Source organism: Cinclus cinclus, chromosome Z (genome assembly GCF_963662255.1).
Source record: "Cinclus cinclus chromosome Z, bCinCin1.1, whole genome shotgun sequence".
Taxonomy (NCBI): domain Eukaryota; kingdom Metazoa; phylum Chordata; class Aves; order Passeriformes; family Cinclidae; genus Cinclus; species Cinclus cinclus.
The window spans coordinates 6566432-6586714 of NC_085084.1; the positions used below are offsets into that span (position 1 = coordinate 6566432).

Here is a 20283-nt window from a genome sequence, read left to right on the forward strand (position 1 = left end):
CAGCGCGGGCGGGGCGGCTCCCGGGGCTGGCCGGGCACCGCAGGGCGGGCCGGGGCGGGGCGGGGCAGGGTGAGCTGCAAACCCTTTGGAGGTCAAGTGGGAGAAGGGGAAACGGAAAGAGAGAATGGAAGACGTTCTTTTTGCCTCTTTTCCCAGCCAGCTGGCTGCTTCTTTCTCACTGTCTCTGCCTGTCCTCAGCAGATTTGGCACATTTCTCACTCTCTGGAGATAGAAGCAGCAGCAGCAGGAAGGGGCAGCAATTTTGTCAGCATTTTCATCAGACCTAGAGTCCTGCTGCCTGGAAGGATGTTGCTTTAGCCGAGGCATTCATTGCTTACAGTGACAGTGAACTCATGCTGCTGTCTTCACCAAGAGGTTTTGCATTCTTTTTTCCTCAGAAATGTTTTCTTCTCTTTTTTTTCCCCACAATCAGGGGAGAGTTACAATGTAAAATCCCTCCCACCACCATGTCTCTTCAACGTAAACTGGCAAAGGTGATCTAGCAATGATCTGCTTAGTGTCACTTCTTCTTTTTATTTTAAACGCTCTCTTGAAATGGAAACATTTTTCAGAGCAGGGAAATATAGACCTATTTCTCCCATCTCTTTTAGTTCATGCCCCTTTTTTTATGTCTTTCCATCATTTCACCATGAGGTCTCACGTGAGTAAATTGGGTAGAATGGCAGAAGCTCACCCCCCACACACAGTGGGTATTTTCCTTACGTCCAGCTTGCCTGGAGTTCTGGCTGACACTGCCTTCTCTTGCCCTCCTTCCAGGTCCCTCTGTGAGGAGCCCAGCCCTGTCACTTCAGCCACTGCCCTGTGGGTGACATGCTGACACAAGGATTGTTGGTCTCATCACATTCTGGAGCAGTCTTTTGGAGTGAGTGTTTCCAAGATGCCCTGTCATCTTTTCCTCTGTGTGCTGGCTTTCTCAGAAAAATTGAAATGCACTGCCTAGAAAATCTCTTCCCGTTTCATCTTAAATAGCTTCAAACAGAACGTGAATTACAAATGTTGCACCTTGGCTGGATGGTGTTGGTCTTTTTTTCAACGCAGTGTAAGAAACCTGCCAGAAAGTAAGCCAGCAACTGAATTACAACAAAATTCCTGATGAATAGGCCAGCAGGAGAAGAGGGGAGTTCAGAAAAGAGGGGACATCTGTCTTGATGTTGCATGGCCCTTATTTCCCACATGTCCCTCTATGTGCTGCTGCATCAAGCAAAGCCTCTTTTTTAAGGCCTCCTCTGTAATCTCTGTGAGTCATGAGACCCACAGGAATAGTGGTCCTGTGGCCTGCTGGAGATGAGGAAGCAGGTGGTTGAAAAGTGCATTGTCCATTGGAGTGTTTAGTCCCACCTGTAGTATAGTTGTGGTTACATGGACTTTTGCACAGTACTCTGTGGCTAAGAATGAGAAGTTACCTTTAGCTGTGTTTCAAGGATGCTGAAACTCATAAAGAAATTATTATTGAGAAATTGTCAGAGATGATTGATCTTTTCAATATATCTGTGATACACTGGTGTGTGTTTCAGCTGGAGCTCTCCTGTGTGCCCTAGTGCTAGCAGGTGAGATCTCTTTGCAGTGTAGGAAGACACAGCTTTCCCTTTCTGATTTGCACACAGCTCTGTCACTGCCTTCACCTTTTCATCTCCAATGCTTAGATAGTTTTCCCTCCAACACCTGTGCCATTTTAGAGACATTTTTACATCCATCCTGCCTTCACTGAGTAGCTTTCTTGTAAGCACTCTGCTTACAAGTTTTCTTTGTTTTCTATCTCCAAGTTACTCTAGGATCCCTTGAACAACAGGTTTTGTCCCACCAGGGGAGTTTGTGCTGCTTTGTGACAGAGGAGAATGTCCCAGGTGATTTTGTGTTTGCGGTAGGGAGGGTTGGGCTGCTTTGCATAAATTCACAGACCAATGCAGAACGTTTGCTTTGTGATGTCAGGGCACGGTTGCCACGTTGCTGTGGTGACATCAGAAGGTTGCTTTGCTGCACCCAAGGCCTCAGTGGCAGAGCAGCTCTTGCCTGTGCTCAGTGCAGGAGCATCCTCCTGTTTGTCAGTGGGCAGCTGCACACTGTGACAGGAGCCTTGTTTTTTCTAGTGTTTCAGAAGAGTCTGCAAACTTGCACAGCAGTGCTACCATGATTGAGCAACTCGTTGCTGCAGTTTGCACTGTTTATGGCATTGGTTATTCAGGATATTATCTGACTAGCCTGGGACGTAAGTAGAGATTTTCCCTGGGTGTAACCTAATCTGGCTTTTAGATGTCTTCCTGCTCTGTTGTAGTGACCCGGTTGATTTTGGAACAGAAAGAGCATGAGGATGCCACTGGTTTGGTACAGCTCCTGTCAACCTGTTCCGCTACAGACGGGGTGTCTGTAGCCAGGGAGCTGTGGGCAGCATTTGCAAGGAAGCTGCAGGGGTTTCAGTCCCTCCCCGGGAGAGTCTGTGGCAGCAGAGTCTGCCATTTCCTCAGTTTGCTGGGTCAAGCAGGACAACTTTGAAAACGCAGACAGGGAGATGTTCTCAGAAGGATTTCTAAAAACATTACGGCTCTCTCCAGTTTTCTCAAATAATTTATTTCATTTTCCCTGCCCTCTACAGGACACCTGAGACGTGTATTCAGAGGTGCAGATACTGAGGTGAGTGAGAAAGGAACCTTGGATGTTCCTGACGTTTAAAAATTGTGAAGGAATCTGTGAGCTTGGCCTGTGGTAGTAGGGTGTAGATGGCCAGCTGGGTAGGTTAAAAGAAAATCCATTCCCATACCTGAATCAGCAATTGCAAAGGCATCACTGGCTGTTTCCTAATTTTCCATTTCAGAGCTTTAAAGCACTCAAAGCTCAGTTTTCAGAGGGAACCTTGCCTGCTGATAGTAAGCACGAGGGAATATTGAATTCAGAGCCATATGAAATTCTGCTGAATCAGCCCATTTTAATTTTGTTGGAGTGACTTAGAATCACATTGCAATGGCAGTTTATCATTTGTCCTTAGTCGAGCAGGTTGTAGAGCTGAATAGGAGTAAGGTTATAAATGATAGGTAACTGCCTGTCCCTCATGCTGCTGTCTGTTCACAGAGCCCTGAACCCACAGCAGACTCTCCACTGACTCTCTCAGTTCCTGGAGATGTGGCCAAAGAGGAGCTGAATGACTGCAATCCTCCAGCTGTGCTCACAGCACGACCTGAATATTCCGAGCCGGTAAGTGCCAGTTCTGGCTGGTGCTGTCTTCAGTGCAAGACAGAGCTGGAAGATGCTGAGCAGCCAGCACTTGCTGTTGGTGGCTGAGGATGCTGAGAGCTGGAGACCTGCTGGGACATAGCAATTCTCCCCCAGCTAGTGAGAGCTGGAAACTGGGCTTTGGTCTGTCATGTTGAGGTACCAAAAATCTGGTGCCTCTGGGTGAGCATCAGGATCCTTGGCTCAGTGATGCTCTGTCTCTTGGTGTAATGGTTTAAGGTTTGCCAATTGTAATATATTTACCTTTTGTTGTGAAATAGGATTAGGAGTAAAAGTGAAGCAACCCTAAAACTTAAAAAAGGCAATAAAGAAAAAAAATTATTAACAACACAAAGAATGAAAATAGTAAATTCAGAACAGATTTTCAGGCCAGTTCCTCCTTCCCCTGTTGTTACAGAAGAACAACATACAGGGACACTTCAGTCAATTCCCTACTTAAATAATGTTCTTCAGTTTATTTTAGGGAGAGGAGTTTCTTTTGGTTTAGCTATAAGGATCTTTTACCAAGAGAGGAAATCCCCACTGCTCTCTGGAATCCACTTTTTCATGATTGACTGGCACCTGGGACCTGCTATCATGAATTTCCTCCCACTATACAGTCTTTTCAGAACTGAGTTGCGGGCCATGTTAAATAGTCATCAGGTATTACTTTTAAGGTTGAGCTACTCCAAGGCAAAAGTTCTCTTTTGCTCACTTCTCTCTGTTTATAGTTCATTCCCAGGAAGAGAGATTCCCCTCCTTTTCCTCAGGGCAAAGGATTCTTCAAACACTTTACACCTTGCTCCACCTCCCATGTCTTTCTTTTTCTCCATAGTTTAAAGGAATTTTATTCGTGAAGTACAGTCCATGCCTACAACTTGCAAAAAGATATTTCAGACAACCTTCATGTCATTTCATCATTCTCCTTCCATTTAGAAACTTAGCTTTTATTTCACTGATTTTAGTGTATCCTTTCTGTTCTTCTCCCTCTCACTCAAGGAAAGACAAAAGTCTGTAAGTGATATCTGAACATTACGAAAAAAAATTAAAATCTCACACGGAAGTTGCAGGAGTTGGGCCAGGCCATGCTGGAGCTGTGTCAGGATCTCAGGCCGCCCAGGCCACGCTGGAGGGGCAGAATGAAAACTACCTAGTCCAGTCAGAGGAGAAATGGGTGACAAGCCTTTGGCTCCATGGCTTTCTTCCCGCACTGACTGCATTCAGTTCCAGCCGCGGGCCGGGGGTTCTCCCTCTGCCCTGCCCAGCACACAAAGCCGTGGGGGGCTCTCCCAAACCGGGCCCAGCTGCCTCCCCCCAGGCCGTGAGGGCGGCTGGGCAGGGCCCCGCCGAGCACGGCCACACCGGGAAAAGGCGAGAATCCCAGCAATGGGCTCTCCCTCCCCTTGGCCGCTGGGACCCCTGGTTAAAACGAGGCCCAGCAGCCTCCGGAGCCCGCTCCCGCCTGGCCCTGGCCGCATTGGAAGCGGGCCCGGGCCAGGTCAGTGTTACCTTGTGAAAGGCCGGCAATGCAAGAGAGCTTTCCCGGGGTTTACTTGCTTCAAATGGGATTCACGGAGCGAAATGACTTTTCCAATTGGTTTCTCAGGCTGTCAACATCTAAACCAGCCTCCAAGTGGTCCCATCAATCCACAGAGGAAATTCTCATGCAGAAAAAACTTCCTAGTGTGCCCTTCCCCCAGGGTAAAACCAGCACACTTGGCTTCTGCAGTGCTATGGCCAAAGGGCACATGTGGTAGCGCTGCAGATCACAGGGCTTTGTTTGTTTTCCCTTTCTGAAATGCTGTGTTTGGAGCTTGTGGAATTCCTCTGCCATTTCCTTGAGGAATTCTTCACATCCGCAGACTGGTTTTGCCCACCTGTCTTTTGGCTTTTGATAAGCTGCAATGAGATGATTGTGCTGTTCGTGAAGCTGTGGGGGACATTCTTGTCCCTTGTGGCAAAAGAAACCCAGGGCATAATTCTGAACCCTTCTTCTGAGGCACAAACCAGAAAGGGCAAGTTTCTGTTGATACATTTTGTGGTGTAGTCTGCAGATTTGAAAACTCCATTGGAGCCTGGAGTTTAGGTGAAGCTGCAAGTCCTTGACTGCTGTCTTGTGTTGATAACTACAGGAAAGACATCTTGGAATTCCCGATGCCGTATCTTAAGACAAACATGCAACTTGTTCAAAAGGACCCAGGGGTTGCAGTCAACAGCAGCTGAACATGAGGCAGCGTGTGCCCAGGTGGCCAAGAAAGCCAAGGCCATCGTGGCCAGTGTCAGCAATAGTGGGGCAGCAGGAGCAGGGCAGTGAGCTGTGCCCTGTGCTGGGCACTCCTGCGGCCACAGCTCGAGTGCTGTGTCCAGTTCTGGGCCCTTCTGAAACAGAAAGACATTGAGGGGCTGGAGCGAGTCCAGAGAAGGCCAAGGGAGCTGGCGAGAAGTGGGAGCACAAACCCAGTGAGGAGGTGCTTGAGGGAGCTTTAGCCTGGGGAAAGGGAGGCTCATGAGAGTCCTTCCAGGCACACTTCCATAAATGCCTACATGACAGTGCTCCTCACAAGGACCACTTCCATGACAAGAATCCCCTCACTGCACCCAGATGCTTTAGACACTGGACTAGGTGTCACTTTGATGGTTTGTTTGGTTGGGTTGTTGATTTGCTAGGAGGAGAAGATCTGGTTAGTTCCTTCCTCTGGCTAGCAAAGGCTCTTTATCACAACATTCTCCTGCACGAGAGGATGTAGTTTGGGGCAGGGACATTGGTGCAGAAGGAGCTGCTCTGATGCCAGGCCAGCCAGCACATCACTCTCGTGTTAACAGAACCCTTACCTTTTGGCAGCCTTGTGGTTCAGCAATTGTCAAATAATTCAATCAGGATTGTATTTGGGAATTTAGCAGGAAATCAAGTCCCTTTCATTCTGGCTGGTGCTCAGAGATCAGAGCAGCTGGGAGGGGCTGGGCTTCATTTCTGATTACAGCCACTTGAGCATTGTCAGTGTGGTTGTGAGCAAGAGAAGAACTTGCCCAAGCACTGATGCACAAGGAGTTCAGTTCCCAGAGCAGTAGTCTGGGTGTAATCTCATTCCATAAGGACCTACATGCTCCAGATTCCCCAGGGATGTGGTTTAATGAAGCAACAGGAGAGCAAGTTCAGGATTCCTGCTGCTGATGGGGGCACTGGCAACCACGTGCTATGGTGTGTCATAATAGAAAGTACAGTAAGACAAATTACACGAGATCTATTTATCTATCCATCTATCTATGTAACTATTCCATAACTGACTATTCCTGGCTCTGGCCAGAGGCAGCTGGAGGTGCAAAGCTCACCCAAAGGCATCCCTTCAGAAGAAGAGGAGAGACGTGTTCTATCAACAGATCCTGAGCAGGCTGAGATGTTGCCCCTCCAGAAATGGTTGTTCTTTCCCCTCAGAGTTGCAATCCTCCTCCAGCCTCTTCTGCCCTGAAGCCCCCAGTTCATTCTTTGCATTTCTCCCCGTCCTAGTGATGTGGAACAATTCCATGTTTTAGGTGGTGTTTGGTGAATCTGGTCATACATGCATTACATGCCACATGATTTTCATCCTTGGCATCCCTAAGGATGTGAAAGTTCATTTGTTGATGGGGCCTTAGGAGGGTCTCTCTTAGAGCTGGTCTGAATTCTCAGTTGACAAAGAGGAAGAATAAACACCTTGGCCCTCCTCCAGATACTGAGGGGGCTGTACAGGCTATCTGACCTTCATCAGAGGATCTGTGCATGCATCCTCATCTCCTGAATGAGCAGGATTTTGTGACAAGAGTGTAGATGTCAGAAAGGCAGGTATGGTGGGGCAGGTCTGAAAAGAACATGAACTCCAGAAGTGTCTCTCACAAGGAGTGAGCCCAGAGTGGGCAGGATGGAGCTGTGAGACAGGGATGAGTGTCAGTCACGATGGAAAGACAAAATGGACACGGCAGAAGTGGAGGGAGGCCCTCAGCAGACCCTTGAGAAATGCCACACCTTCCCTGTCAGCTGCCTGAGAGGCTGTTGGAGCTTCAGTCCCAGATGGACCCTGATTGTACTGCCAGTGTCACTTTGGAATCTGTGCCTCCCCATGGGCAGAGAACGAGCCAGGAGAGCAGCAGCAGCAGCACAGTGCTTTGGGAACGTGTGAAGCCATCAGTCTTCGAGACCTGGCTCACAAATGTTGTATGGGATGTTGAAAGCCTTCTTGTCTTGCTTTCTGTGCAGGTCCTTCTAGAGGAAGAGAACAAGCAGAGTGCTTTATCAGAGGTGCCACAGCAGACTCAGGGAGAGCTGTTCCCAGCCCAGGAGCAGGAGGAACAGCTCAGGCAGCAGGTGGAAGAGGTACAGGAGAATGGCCAGGTAAGCCTGGCTCCCCAGGTGACAGAATGAAGGAGAGGAGCAGAGGCATAAAACAGAGCTCTTGGGACCGAGGAGGCCAGGAGTGCCACAGGCACTGAAAGCACAGGGCCTTGTGATGTGCAGAGATCAGCGCTAGCACGGGAGGGTTACAATGGAAGCAGAGGTGGGTAGGGGAGCAGAAAGAAGTGGCTGAATGAATTTGGTTTTGAGGCTGAAAGAGGAAAAAGCTGAGCCTGGTGGCAGCTCCCTGTGACTTGCTCTGCATTTGTGTCTGCAGAACATCAAGGCAGAGCCACAAGCAGAGCTGCCCGAAGCTCCGATTGCCATCATGGCAGTAAGGAGAAGGCACAAGGAAGACATGAGAAGCATCCAAGAGGAGACGAATCTCCATCAGCAGACAGGCGATCAACAAAACCAGGTGAGTGCAAGAGTGGAAGACACTCCACTCGTGACAGATGTCTCTTGTTTTTCACAGAACCTCAAGGACAACCTGCATGCAGAGCTGCATGAAATTGAGGCTGGGATGAAGGCAAGAGAGAAGAGGCTGAGGGAAGAAATAAAACTTATCAGAGAGAAACATAATCCCCTGCTTCAGGCTGTACAAAAGCAAGTGAGTGGAACATCAATAGCCAGTGCAGTCACCCATCTGCTGGTCTCTGCCCTTCTTGCCTTTCCAGTGTAGAGTAGCAGTGGGTGGGGTGATGCCTCTGAGTGCCATCCTGCTGTAGGGTCCATCACAGCCACTCTGAAGGACTTCTCCTGGTGTGCCAAATCTCTGAAGCTGCCCTGCACAGTGAGGCTAGTCCTTTGGCCTTTTTGCTAGCACTCATACAAATGGATTTCTGCTGGGCTGTTCCTGCATTCCTTTTTTCTTGAGGTATTTTTACAGAGGGGCATGGTGACCCAGATGGAGGATTGGAACAAACAGTCTGTAACCCTAGTAAATCTGTTCTCTCCCTTTCCTCACAGTCAATGACTCTTGGCTCACAGGGACAACCTCTAGTCTCTGACTGCTTTGTTCTGTTTAACTTGAGGTGGAAATGTTCACTTCTCACGTGCCAGCCTGTGAAGACTTCCAGCAAATGACTGGAAACAAAAAGCCCCGTGGTCGACGAGAGACATGGGAGCTTTCCCAATCAGTGATGCTGCAGGTTGGGCATGTCCCGAAGATGGCGCAGGGAAAGAGAACTCAGTGGGAGGAGGTAGAGCATTTTAATAAGTGTGTCAGCAGCCCTTGGAAGGGGAAAGGAATCCTTGGGGAGGAAGTGGAATGGTCATTGTGGCAGACATCCTTCAGAAAATCCATGAGTTTGGAACATGAATGTGGTCATGAAGTCAAGTAAAAGCAGCCTTTGATATGGGCCCATCCAGTCTGAAAAGGGGACATCCAAATAATCCCTTTTAAGAGCCCTGCACGTGGCTGACAACATCTTCCTAAAATTTTGCATTTGAAAAGGGATCTCAGGATCATCTCTGACAGCCAAGGTTCTGACACAAACTCATTACTTGTCTCAGATCTACACAGGCACTGTCACTGAACCTGCAGCAGCAGCAGCAGCAGCAGCAGCAGCATTGTCTAAAGGAGCCTTTGTTCCCCAGCCTGAAAAGTCGAGCCTGGGCAGTGTGTTCATCACCAGCACTGACAGAGCTGCTGCTCAGCAAGAGGAGGCAGAGGAGAAGTACTTGCAGCTACTGAGTACGTCTGGTGTATTTCTTGTCTGAGGGACAGTGTGTTGTGTGCATGTGTCAGCATAGCTGTACCAAATGTTCCTCCTCAGTCTGGTGTCACAGGGACACTCAGGGATCCCCACATGAACTGCTGTAGAAAAATCCCTCTCTGTGCTGGCCATCTGTACTGCAGAGCTGTCTGCCTGGTTGTTGTTGTTCCCCAGCCAAGCACAAAGGGTTCAGAGACCCAGACAGTGGGGCTGCCTTTCTTATCATCTGGAAGCAGAGATCTTTGCTTTAAAGTGAGCATCTTGCATTTTGGTTTCTCTCAGGGAAAATAGTGAACATGGGAAACCCCATGATGAAGTACACTGAACTGGAAAATATTGGCAATGGGTGAGTCCAACCACAATTACTTCTACACAAGAATGAGGCAGGGGGTTTACTGATAGTACATCTATCAATTGTGGAGTCAGGCAAGCTGCACACATATTCAGAAACTGGAGTTAGATTGTCCCACTTCTCAGTACCGGCCAGAATTTGTGAGCGTGGTCAGAAGTCATTGTCAAAGAGATCTCCATGCTTCCAAGGCCTTGCCTGCAGCAAGGAAGAGGACCTGGAAGATTTCTTTCTTGTCTGTCAAGTGTGGGACAGCTCTGTGTTAATTGCCTTAGCATTTTTGAGTATCTTCACATCATACAGCCACAATAATGGAAGGAGAATAATCTTGCTTGCCTTAAAAAGCAACCTGCCCACTATGATAGCTGTGAGATAAGAGTTCTCAGGAACATTTCTTTCCAAGAGTTTGTTGAAGGAAATGCTCCATGGTCAGGATAAGAACTGTACAGTTTAGAAACTGCAGCCTGAGATGAAAGAATCAGCTCTCTTTTTGAGCTGAGGCAGTAAAGCCCATCACTCCAGGAACAGGTCCAGTGCCCATGCACTTGAGAGGAAAATGCATCAGCTGCCTTCTGGCAGATGCTTCCTGCATCCTGCAGGTTTTAGGCACTGCCAGCACAGATCTCCTGTCTGGGCTGGCTTTCACTCAGAGATCTAAACGGCTTCTCCTTTCTTTGCTTTGTTTTGTTTCTAGGACTTTTGGAGAGGTTTGTAGGGCACTCGACACTACCACAGGAGAAGAGGTAAATGTCAACAGCCCCTGCAGACTCTGCAGCTCTTGAGAGCTTTCCCCTCTGGTGTGAGCTGTGGCTGGAGCTTTGGGTAGAGCTGTGCTGCAAAGGCACAAGAAGCCCAGACTGGTGCCAGCCTGCAAATTGCATTAGGGACAGTGTTTGTCCTTCTCAGCTGCCAGAAGGAAGGCGAGGAGGGCAGCGGTTCCTTTCAGAGAAGGATGCGCTCACTCGCTCTCAGCTGCTGAAACAAAGCTGGTGCCTTAGAGCATCTCACTGCTCTTTGGGGCTACAGCTTCAGAGCTCTATTCTCATTTCTGGCTGCCAGCAAATATGTCTGAATGTTACTGGTAGTTCCTTAGCCACCTGCAGTGCTGCTCTTGGGAACTGCATGTAGGCAGAAATGTGCAAGGTGTCCCTAAAAGCCCTAAGCCCTGCTTATAGCCCGGGATGTATCAACAGAGGAGCAAAGCAAGGATTGCTTTTGAATCCTAGACAGAGCAGTAGAGAGTGTGGTCAGAGCTTTGTGGGTGATAGTAGAGCCATCTTTGTTCCCAAGTGGACAACACAAAATGTCAGTGGCCACATGTCCTGAAACTGGACTCCAATGGAGCCGAGAAATGGGCTGCTGGAATGTCAGTTCCTAATTACTCCAATGTCTAATCACAAGGCACTTCGGCTCAGCTTGGCTTTGTTACTGCAAAATCACTCACTCCACGTGCACTGTGGTCTCGTGCCACCAACGTCTGAAGTTATTGACTGTGAATGTCGTTTTAGGTGGCCATAAAGAAAATTAATCTCCACCAACTGAGGAAGAAGGAACTAAAAGTTGATGAACTTATGGTCATCAAGAAGAATAGGAATCCCAACCTGGTCAAATATTTAGACTGGTGAGTTGTTGTGCTTTTCTTCCATGACTGTTTGTTTATGTACTGGAAACACACAAGGTAAAAACCCACTTTGGTCCCTGGCAGAAAAGACAGCTGTTATTATTAGTAAATTGTTATTGTTCTGCTCACCCTCACTATGGATGGGAAGAGAGTGGATCTTGTCTGCATGAGTTTTCCCTGGTCCACGTAGTTTAAAAATTGTTCCAAAACCTGGATCAACCGTATCTTACTAAATCAATAGCCTGTAAATTCACTGCCACCCCATTGTTTTGGGGCTTGGTTGTTTCAAGTGTCTTCTTACATGCAGATAAACTAACAAGGATTTCCCTTGGATTGTGTTCCCTCTTCTCCATTACTGTGCATGCCAGGAACACTAGGCGCTTTTATTCCAGAAGCCCAGTGTGAGAGGTTCTTGATCTGTTAGTAAACTGCATTTTTCCCTTGCTGGTCATCTAACACATCTCTTTTTCCCAGATGTGTCAATTCTTCATGAGCCAGCAGAGGCTGCAAACACTACACAGCCTAGAGGGAATGTCTATTCCTTTTATTCTGTTCTCATCACAAAGAGACCCAGAAACAAAGAATCAACCCTTTTCCAAACAGCAACGTAGTCATGCATGTTCATATCCATGCCCTTGTTTCCTTCTTTCAGCTACCTTGTGGATAAGCAATTCTGGCTGGTGATGGAGTACATGGATGGAGGCACTCTGAGCAATGTCATCAGCTGGACCTTCCTGTCTGAAGATGAGATGGCAGCTGTCAGTCGGCAGGTCAGGGATCCCACCTGTGCTTCCAGGGCCTTGGGCAGGATTGTCTGGGAAAGTGGGGCTCAGACCTGGAGAGATTTCATGTGCCAAGCTTTGTTTCTGTGTTGCTAGAATGCTATGGGGAAGCTAGAGCATCTCAAGTCAATTGTCTACCAGTGCCCTAGAACTCACTGTACTCTGTTCCTGTACCCTTATCTCCTGCTCTTGTATCCTCACTCTGTCTCTTTGTATTTGCTGTTCTCTACCCAACTTCTCTAAATGTTTACCTCCAGCCTGTGTGCACTGCATTCCTTGCCTGGGAAAGCGAAGGTGCTGCTGGCAGGATTTGAAACAAACAGCAAAGAGAAAAGAGAGACTCTTTTCTCACAGTCCTCAGCTGAAGAGGATAATAGTGCACCCAAAGTGCTGTTGGATTCTGAGCACATCCACTGCAGGAGCAGGCATTCTGGCTGGTCTGCAGGGGACGGTCTACAACAGCAGTTGCTGTTGCTCTTTCAAAAGCTGACGTGCCTTTCCTTAGAGAGGTCCTGCTCTGCTAGTGTTGGAGCAGCATGCTCTTCCTCTCAATGGCACAGTGGTCTGCCATGACTCCCCATTCCCGTGGAAAGGGAGTCATTTGGAGTTGTTTCCTTTCTTGTGGGATGAGCTCCCATCACTAATTTTTGCCCTCCTCTTTCTGTTTCCCTTCCCAGTGCCTGCAAGGCCTGGATTTTCTTCACAAAATGTGCGTGATCCATCAAAATGTGAAGAGCCGCAACATCCTTCTCAGAAGCGATGGCTCTGTCAAGCTGGGTCAGTATATTCTTGGTCAGAGGCAGCATTCCAGTGATGTGGGGTTTTGAGCTGCTGTGAGTGACTTCCAGCTCCCCAAAAATGGTGCTGGTGGCAGTGCAGGGGCCCCTGCTCTGAGCTGAAGGCACAGTTGCAATGTGCACAGAGGTATGATAAGGAGCCACAAGCAGTCATGAGTGGCGTTGGTCTGTGTGTGTCTTTTCCAGAGGGAGGGAGATAGAATCTAAACCTTCAGGGGAATAAAGGCCACTGCTGTGAGCAGCATTTAAAAACCTAGGTTATTTTTGGAAGTGGACATTTCCCTACTCCCTTGGCTAAATCCCCACTGACAGTTCTCCAGGACATTCATCAACAGCACATTCTCAGAGTGAGAGTGGGGAATTCTTTTGCCTGGTTTGCTAATTTGAGCTGGCTTTCATGGTGTGTTGTTTTCTCCACAGCTGATTTTGGCCTCTTAGCTCAACTCACCCCTGAGCAGAGAAGACAGGACTCAGTGGCCAGCACTTCTGGGTGGATGGCACCTGAAGTCCTGACAGGTCAACAATATGGCCCTAAACTGGATATATGGTCTTTCGGAATTGTGGGCATTGAAATGGTGGAAGGAGAAGTTCCCTACTGGAATGAAACTGCTGTGTGGGTAAGGTGCAAAGACTTCCCGATGCCACTCTCTTTGTCACCTGTGCCATGTTGTGTGTGCCACTGGACAAAATCCCATTGCCATCTGCTGGCACCACTTCCACCATGGTCTCCCCTTGTAAAATGTCCCCATAGTTCAGCACATGTGCTGTAGTTTTGGTTGCACCAGAAGGGAAGTGGCAGGAATCCAGTTCAGCAACTTTGAGCTCCAGCTATGCCTGCTATTTCTGATTTGATTTTGGAGCCCTGTTGGAGCTCTGTTTCTGAAGGAAGGATTTTTTTCAGTGAAATGTTTAAATACATGACAAATATCCTTCACATTGGAGGTTGGATGATCCTAGTCTCAATTTTATAGTAAAAGTAAGAAAAAATGAAAAAAGAACAAGAAAAAAACAGAAGGGGAAAGGGAAAGGGAAAGGGAAAGGGAAAGGGAAAGGGTAAGGGAAAGGGAAAGGGAAAGGGAAAGGACAATCAGCAAAGCAATCTCCAAGCAGTTCTGCTATCTATTTTCTTTTTTAACCGAGTACAGGATAAAGAGCTTAATGAGCTTTAATTTATGGCCGCCATGCTTAAGGGACCAAGAAGCACTCAGAGATGCCTTTCATGTAATTACCCTTGGAAATAATAGTGTTAGATAATATAGCAAAATCCCCCTTCCAAAAAGCCTGTTCAGCTGGTGAGAATCCTCAGGGAAACACACTTGCTTTTGCAAGAGGTCAGTCAATGAAATCACCTGCCAAGGCAACAACCCCTGGATGTGGGAGAAGCTGTGGCTGCTTTGGGGTTTGGGTGTTTTGTTGGTATAGCAAAGTCATCTCTGCCTCTCTGCCAGGGCAGAAACTGCCACTGCAGAGTGGAGGTTAAACAAGGGCATCTGGGAGAACAGTTACAGATGTGAAAGAAGCAGGTGGAGCCTCGTGTTTCCTTTTTCTGCAGCCTCAGCTCCTGATAGCCACCGGAGGGAGACCAAAGCTGCAGCAGCCCGACCTCTTCTCTCCTTTGCTGCGGGACTTCCTGAGCTGCTGCCTGCAGACAGATGAGGCTCGGCGCTGGACTGCCAAGGAGCTCCTGCAGGTAAAATGTGAAGGGGCTGCAGGTGAAACAGTGTGCCAGGGATGGGCTCCTCCTCCACTCAAGTCCAAGGCATCAGATGAGCCCTCCACCTCCCCACATCTTCATCTTTCTATGAGCCAGAGGAATCCTGATTGAGCCTGTAAAGCACTGACCTTGGAAAGTCACGGTTCATTGTTTTTTGTTGTTTGTTGTTAATTTTTGGTTTTTTCCGCTGGGCAGCATCCATTTGTGGCATCAGTCGAGCCTACTTCCTGCCTGGTGCCACTGATCGTTTCTTTGAAGAAGAGGATGGTGGAGAAGAAACTGTGATAAGCACATCTGGACCATTTCCTCCACCAACCAGTGTATGATTTTAGCGTAGGATTGTAGAGTAGGACTGCAGAGTAGGATTGTAGACAAGGATTATAGAGTAGGATTTTGAATAAAGACATTTTCTGAAACCTCAACCCATCTGGAAGATTCCTTTCCTTCTCACCATGTGTCAGAGACTGAAATATTCTAATTTTAGACTGAAACATTTTCTTGAAGGATATTTAGAAGTGTATTACAGTAGCTGCATATAATACCACCATATCCTGAACAGGCCTTTGGAGTGAGGCCCTGGATTGTTCGACAGTGAAGGTAAGATAAAACTCGGGAACTGGGGACATTCACCAAGCACAAGCTTAGCACCTCTGGGGAGGAGACAACAGCCACAAGGCTATCAGCTGCCAGGCTGGCACAGAGCCTCACCCCAAAGGGTGGGCAGAGAGAGAAGCTTTGGGGGTGTGTTGGAAAGCCTCTGGTGAGAGGCTCAGGGACCACCCATCCTCCCATGTGCAGACCAGCCCCGCTGTGGGGTCCTTCACCCAGGGGAAAGCTCATCCACAGTAGAGGGGCTGACAAAGCCCGTGCCACCAGCTGACATGAAGTTGCTACATCAAATATATCCATTTCTTGCTTGCTTCCAACTTTTACTGTTAACAATCTGGAGTTGCTTTTTTACTTATTTTATTTGAATCTCAACATTTGACTCAAATTGGTCTGCAGTGATCTTGTCTTGATGTTTTAGGCTGGATTACATCTGAGTGAGTGCCATCAGAATTGAATTGTTCTTGTGAACAGTGGTGTGCAAATGCTTGGCTTCACCCAGCCCTGCAAAGGTGCAGAGCCTGCCTGGCCAGGGTATTGGCTGTACTCAGGCTAGAAGGGCAAGAGAGATTTCCAGGCTTTGTTGTCCATCCTTACCTGTGTGTTCCCAGACACGCATCTAAATTTTCATTGGTATGGCAATGTGTCAGTATTAAAAATCAGCCACTGATGGGTTTTTTTCTGGTCAAACGCAAGCTCCCCAGATCCTTACAGGGTATTTTTTGCATAACTCATTCATTCCTTCCCCCCCGAAAAAAAGGAAAAAGTTATTACAAACCAGCATGTTAGTTTATGAGGGTCTGTTCAAGTGCCATCTCGTAACAATCCTGGTATAATATAATGCTGGTTTGCAGATGAATCCAGTACAAGCCATATTTGAGATGTCTTTCCAGAGATGCTCGTAAGCAGGAGATTTGTAGTGGGTACTTGGACAGGAACTGTAGGGTTTTTTGGGAAGTGGGTAAATGTGTTTTGCTGGTGAATCACAGGCATCCACTACAGACCTGCAGTGTGGCATGAGCATACTGGACCCACACCTGCCTCAGATGCAATGGGCATTTAATCATTGGCATTTTGCAGCACTTTTCCCTATGTCACATTCAACTATCTATGTAGAGGCTTGAGAGCTGGCCTGTAAGCCAAACTGAGTCAGTAGAAAAAACAGCAATTGATGAATTCCAAGCATATCTGTAGCAAAGAAGAAGACACAGCCATTAGCATGGAAACTGGTTGAAAAAGGTACATGAAGGATTTTTGTAGTTAGACTAGGTACATAAGGAAATGTGTATACCTGCCTTATTAAATTGGTGCAAAACTTTTGCCAAATATATTGACACTAACTGCTCTGCACCAATGAATATAATAAGCAATTGTGGTGTAGACAATGCCTTAGGATCATGCTTTGTTAAGAGTACATAAAGAGGAGAACACTCAGAATTAAGAGGACAAAGTCACCATTGCAACTCTGCTCAAGTGTATGAGTGTGTGAGTTTGTGTGTGTGTGTGTGTGTGTGTGTGTGTGTGTGTGTGTGTGTGTGTCACGTCCGACCTGATGGTGACAACTCCCCCACGTGGTTTTAACAGCTGAAGATAGGATACCTGCTTTTGGTTACTCCTGCTTTACAACCCAAGACACTTGTTAATTTACGATCTTTGCCTTGAGTGGTTGAAGGTGTAGAGGTTTGGACAATCCCATCCCCAAATCAGCTTGCACTGGAGGGTTACAGAGGAATGCATATGGGCTGCTCTGAGAGGTCAGCTGAAGCACCTCCCAGGACTGCTTGTAGATCTTGGTTTTCACCTTGTCAATGAGCCAAGGGATATCCAGATTTTTGCAAGTGTTTTGTAAAACACATTTACAAGTGTTGAAGGCAAGGTATTTCAGTGGGTTTGAAAGAGAAATTGGGTGAATGTATTCCTATGGAAACTCTGGTTTGTAGTTGTCTCCAAAGTAATCTGTCATAGTCTTTCTAGAGAGCCACAAAAGTTGATTCGTGCACAGACCTATGGGAACATGGAAGTCCAGTCTTTTTCCTAAGTTTCTGGTTGTTAATATGTTCAGCTGACAGGGTGGAGGTGTGGCCAGCAATGCCATAACCTTATTTTGGGGAAGGATATGAAATTAGTTGAGGGAGGACAATATTTGGGAGCACTCAAATAGGGCTGTGAATGCCCATTTCTTCCTTGGAGACTGTTTTAGAACTTCCTCAATTGTCTCCGTGACAACAACGTCAAGTCCCCATAACTGAGACATCTTGGTTCATTTGTTGCTTGAACACCTGAGCTGTTGCTGCCCTTTGTTCTCCTTCAAGGGAATTTCTAGAAAATATCACCTCCTTAACCCTGAGATGTGTGTCCATTTTTTCCTGGGGCAGGGGTGCTCATACACCTCTGGAATGCAACAGCACAAGGAACTCTGCCACAGGGGGCATGGGGTGAATTCTGCTGGGGAGCCTGCCCTTGGTTTACTGACTGCTGCTGCTTGGAACCACATGCAAGAGTGTTGCTGTCAAGAGTGGGCTGAAACAGAGGATTTTTCATGGTTACCCCTTCACGATTTCTCTCTCCTTACATGGCAATTCTCGTAATACGATACAGCGTAAAGAAGTCATATGTTCATGCTTTTAGAGGCTTCAAATTCTCAGTTGACCTTATTTTCCCATCTAGACCATCAAATGCTATAGCAGGCTCCTCTTGGGGAATTTCTACCAATGCACTTATCCCATCCCTTTTTATTGATGCAGGAGTGCTTAGGAGAACTTGAAATGGTCAAATCCACTTTTCTTTCAGTGCCTTCTTGCTTTGCTTTCTGACATAGACACAGTCCCCAGGTTGATGAGGTATGTACCTGTCATCCAAAGTCATCAAGGCTGCTCACACCAGAAATCTGTTCAAAGATGAGAGCACTTTTCCCAAAGGTGGTACACAGAGACTTAAATTATCATTTCCTATCACATTGATTATCTCTAGACAGGATTGGAACTTGGGAAGGTCTTCCACAGAGCATTTCATATGGGCTCACTTTTTTCTTTAGAAGCCACTTGAATTCTGATCCTTAATAGTGCAAGGGGGATATGCTTTTGGCCACTTCTGAGTGGTTCCCTGGAAATTTTTATTCATTTGTGTTTTTAGACGCTGATTTGTTTTCTCATCTTGCTGCAGGGGTGAGACCTCCATGGATTAAGTCGGTCCCATGGAACTGGGAGTGTTCTGTATCTATTTTGTCCAATTTCAGCTATGACATGACAATCTCCACCTGCTGACATTCCGAGCTGTGTGTATACAGTGGCAATGTAAGCTAACAAAGACTATAAAGGATAAACTTGCCACAAAACACCAGATGAAAAGCAAAGAGAGATTGCCAAGATCCTCAGTGTTCCTTCCTGTTGCAGCTGATTTTTTCCTTATGCCAGCTCATTTTATTTTCATAATTCTTCAACATTTCTCTGAAATGATGGCTTTGAGCTTATGTATGCAGAGCTTCCCTTTGAAAAGAGCCAAAGAGCAATTGACAAGTGCATGGCTTTTTCCAACCCAATCTTGTCATTTTAATGAGGAACACTCAACTTTGTGTGCAGGTTATTGGAGCCTTGGTGCCAGTAACCCCTCTAGAATGCAATTGGTTTTCCTTCTGACAAGAGTGCAGAAACTCATGCAAACTTTGTGCCCCTAGATTCAGACTTTATGAGCCCTGTGATGAGCAAGTGTCCTGGGTTGACTTTATGATGCTTGCATCCCCAGTTGTTTGTTCTCTTTGGGTTGGCTATTAAGTTCTGCAACTTGAAGACTGGTTCCAAGAGTGAAGGGGGAGAGAAGAGGTGCACAGTTTGTTATCAGGGACTGCACTTGCTCCCCCACATTCCTACACACAGACTGTGCTGTCTGTAGTGGACAGCAGGGGAGAGCTCTCCTTTGCTTTTACTTTGGTTTTGCCTAGCTGAGGCAGAGAAGTTCCCTAGACTGTATGTTATTTTCCTTTTTCTTGGAATTGTTGGAACCTGCTCTAGACTGGAAAACTCAGAAGAGCAGCAGGATCTGGCACCTGTGGCACAGAATGCCTGGCCTGGGCTGTGGCATTTCCCAGCTCTGGAGGGACTGAGAACAGCCTGAGTGAGCCGGGCTGCACCCCACAAAAGGGACTCTGCTGAATTTGTCATCTCATTTGTCAGAGCAGAGAGAGGTTTTGTTGTTTAGTGTTCTTCATTTTTGTGCTGGGGACTGCTTTGCCTGTTAAATAAACACCTCTTTTCCACTTCACTCCAAGGAAACCTTTGCCCAAACCAGTTGGAGGAGGGGCCGCTATGAGGGCAGTCTGTTTCCCAGAGGGAACCCATTCAGAGGTTTCCTTCCAAATGTTCCCTAATCCAGGACAGCAAGAAGCAGAGGATTGACCAGCAGCCTTCCAAGTCCTTCCAGCAGCTGCTTCCTTGGTTCTGCCTTCCAGATTCCCGTTCCACTTCATCCCTGTCCCCAAGTGTCGGCTCCATTTGCCCCTGCAAATATGAGGTGCCAAAACCGATAAATTTTGGAGCTCCAGAATCCCAGCGCCTGACATGTACTGAAGTAGAACCAAAAGTCCAATAGGAAGTAAAAACACTTGTTGAGGCTGAAGGAGTAGTGTCCTTTGGATGTTCATGAAAATATTGTTGGGCTGTGTTTCCTAGGTCCTGTGTGGATAACCATGGTGGAACGATTTGATTATTAAGAGAAGTCTCTGCCTGAATTAAGGTACAAGCAAGGCCATATTCCAGAATCAATAGTACAGACGTATTTAGTAGTAAATGTGATCAAGAGATAGAAAGGAATAGGAGGAGATGGGTGTGGTGGGAGGGAGAGCTGAGATGGACCCCGAGGTGGGTTTGTCCCGGACGGGCCCTCCCTTCCTGCAGTGCAGTTGCACAGGGTCAGCTGCAGCTCTGGTGCTGCATCCCCCCTGGGATTTGCAGAGCAGGAGGGCAGGGAGAAGTGTGTGTGTGTGTGTGTGTGTGTGTGTGTGTGTGTGTGTGTGTGTGTGTGTGTGTCTGTGTGTGTGTGTGTGTGTGGTATGAAAGGCTGGGAATGGCTCAGAGCTTCTGTCAGAGCACTGATGGTGGCAAGGGCAGTCA

General features: G+C 47.3%; 1 protein-coding gene across 1 annotated transcript; it reads left to right on the top strand.

The window, feature by feature from the left end:
* Window positions 1-467: 467 nt before the first annotated feature.
* LOC134056892 (uncharacterized) lies at window positions 468-14857 on the top strand. The gene is given in 14 exon segments (XM_062513848.1): window positions 468-480; window positions 1560-1568; window positions 2007-2102; window positions 2105-2227; window positions 2612-2649; window positions 3085-3207; window positions 7457-7591; window positions 7869-8201; window positions 11167-11279; window positions 11932-12049; window positions 12739-12838; window positions 13279-13475; window positions 14411-14548; window positions 14768-14857. Coding segments are annotated over 14 exon segments (1626 nt in total).
* The last annotated feature ends 5426 nt before the right edge of the window (window positions 14858-20283 follow it).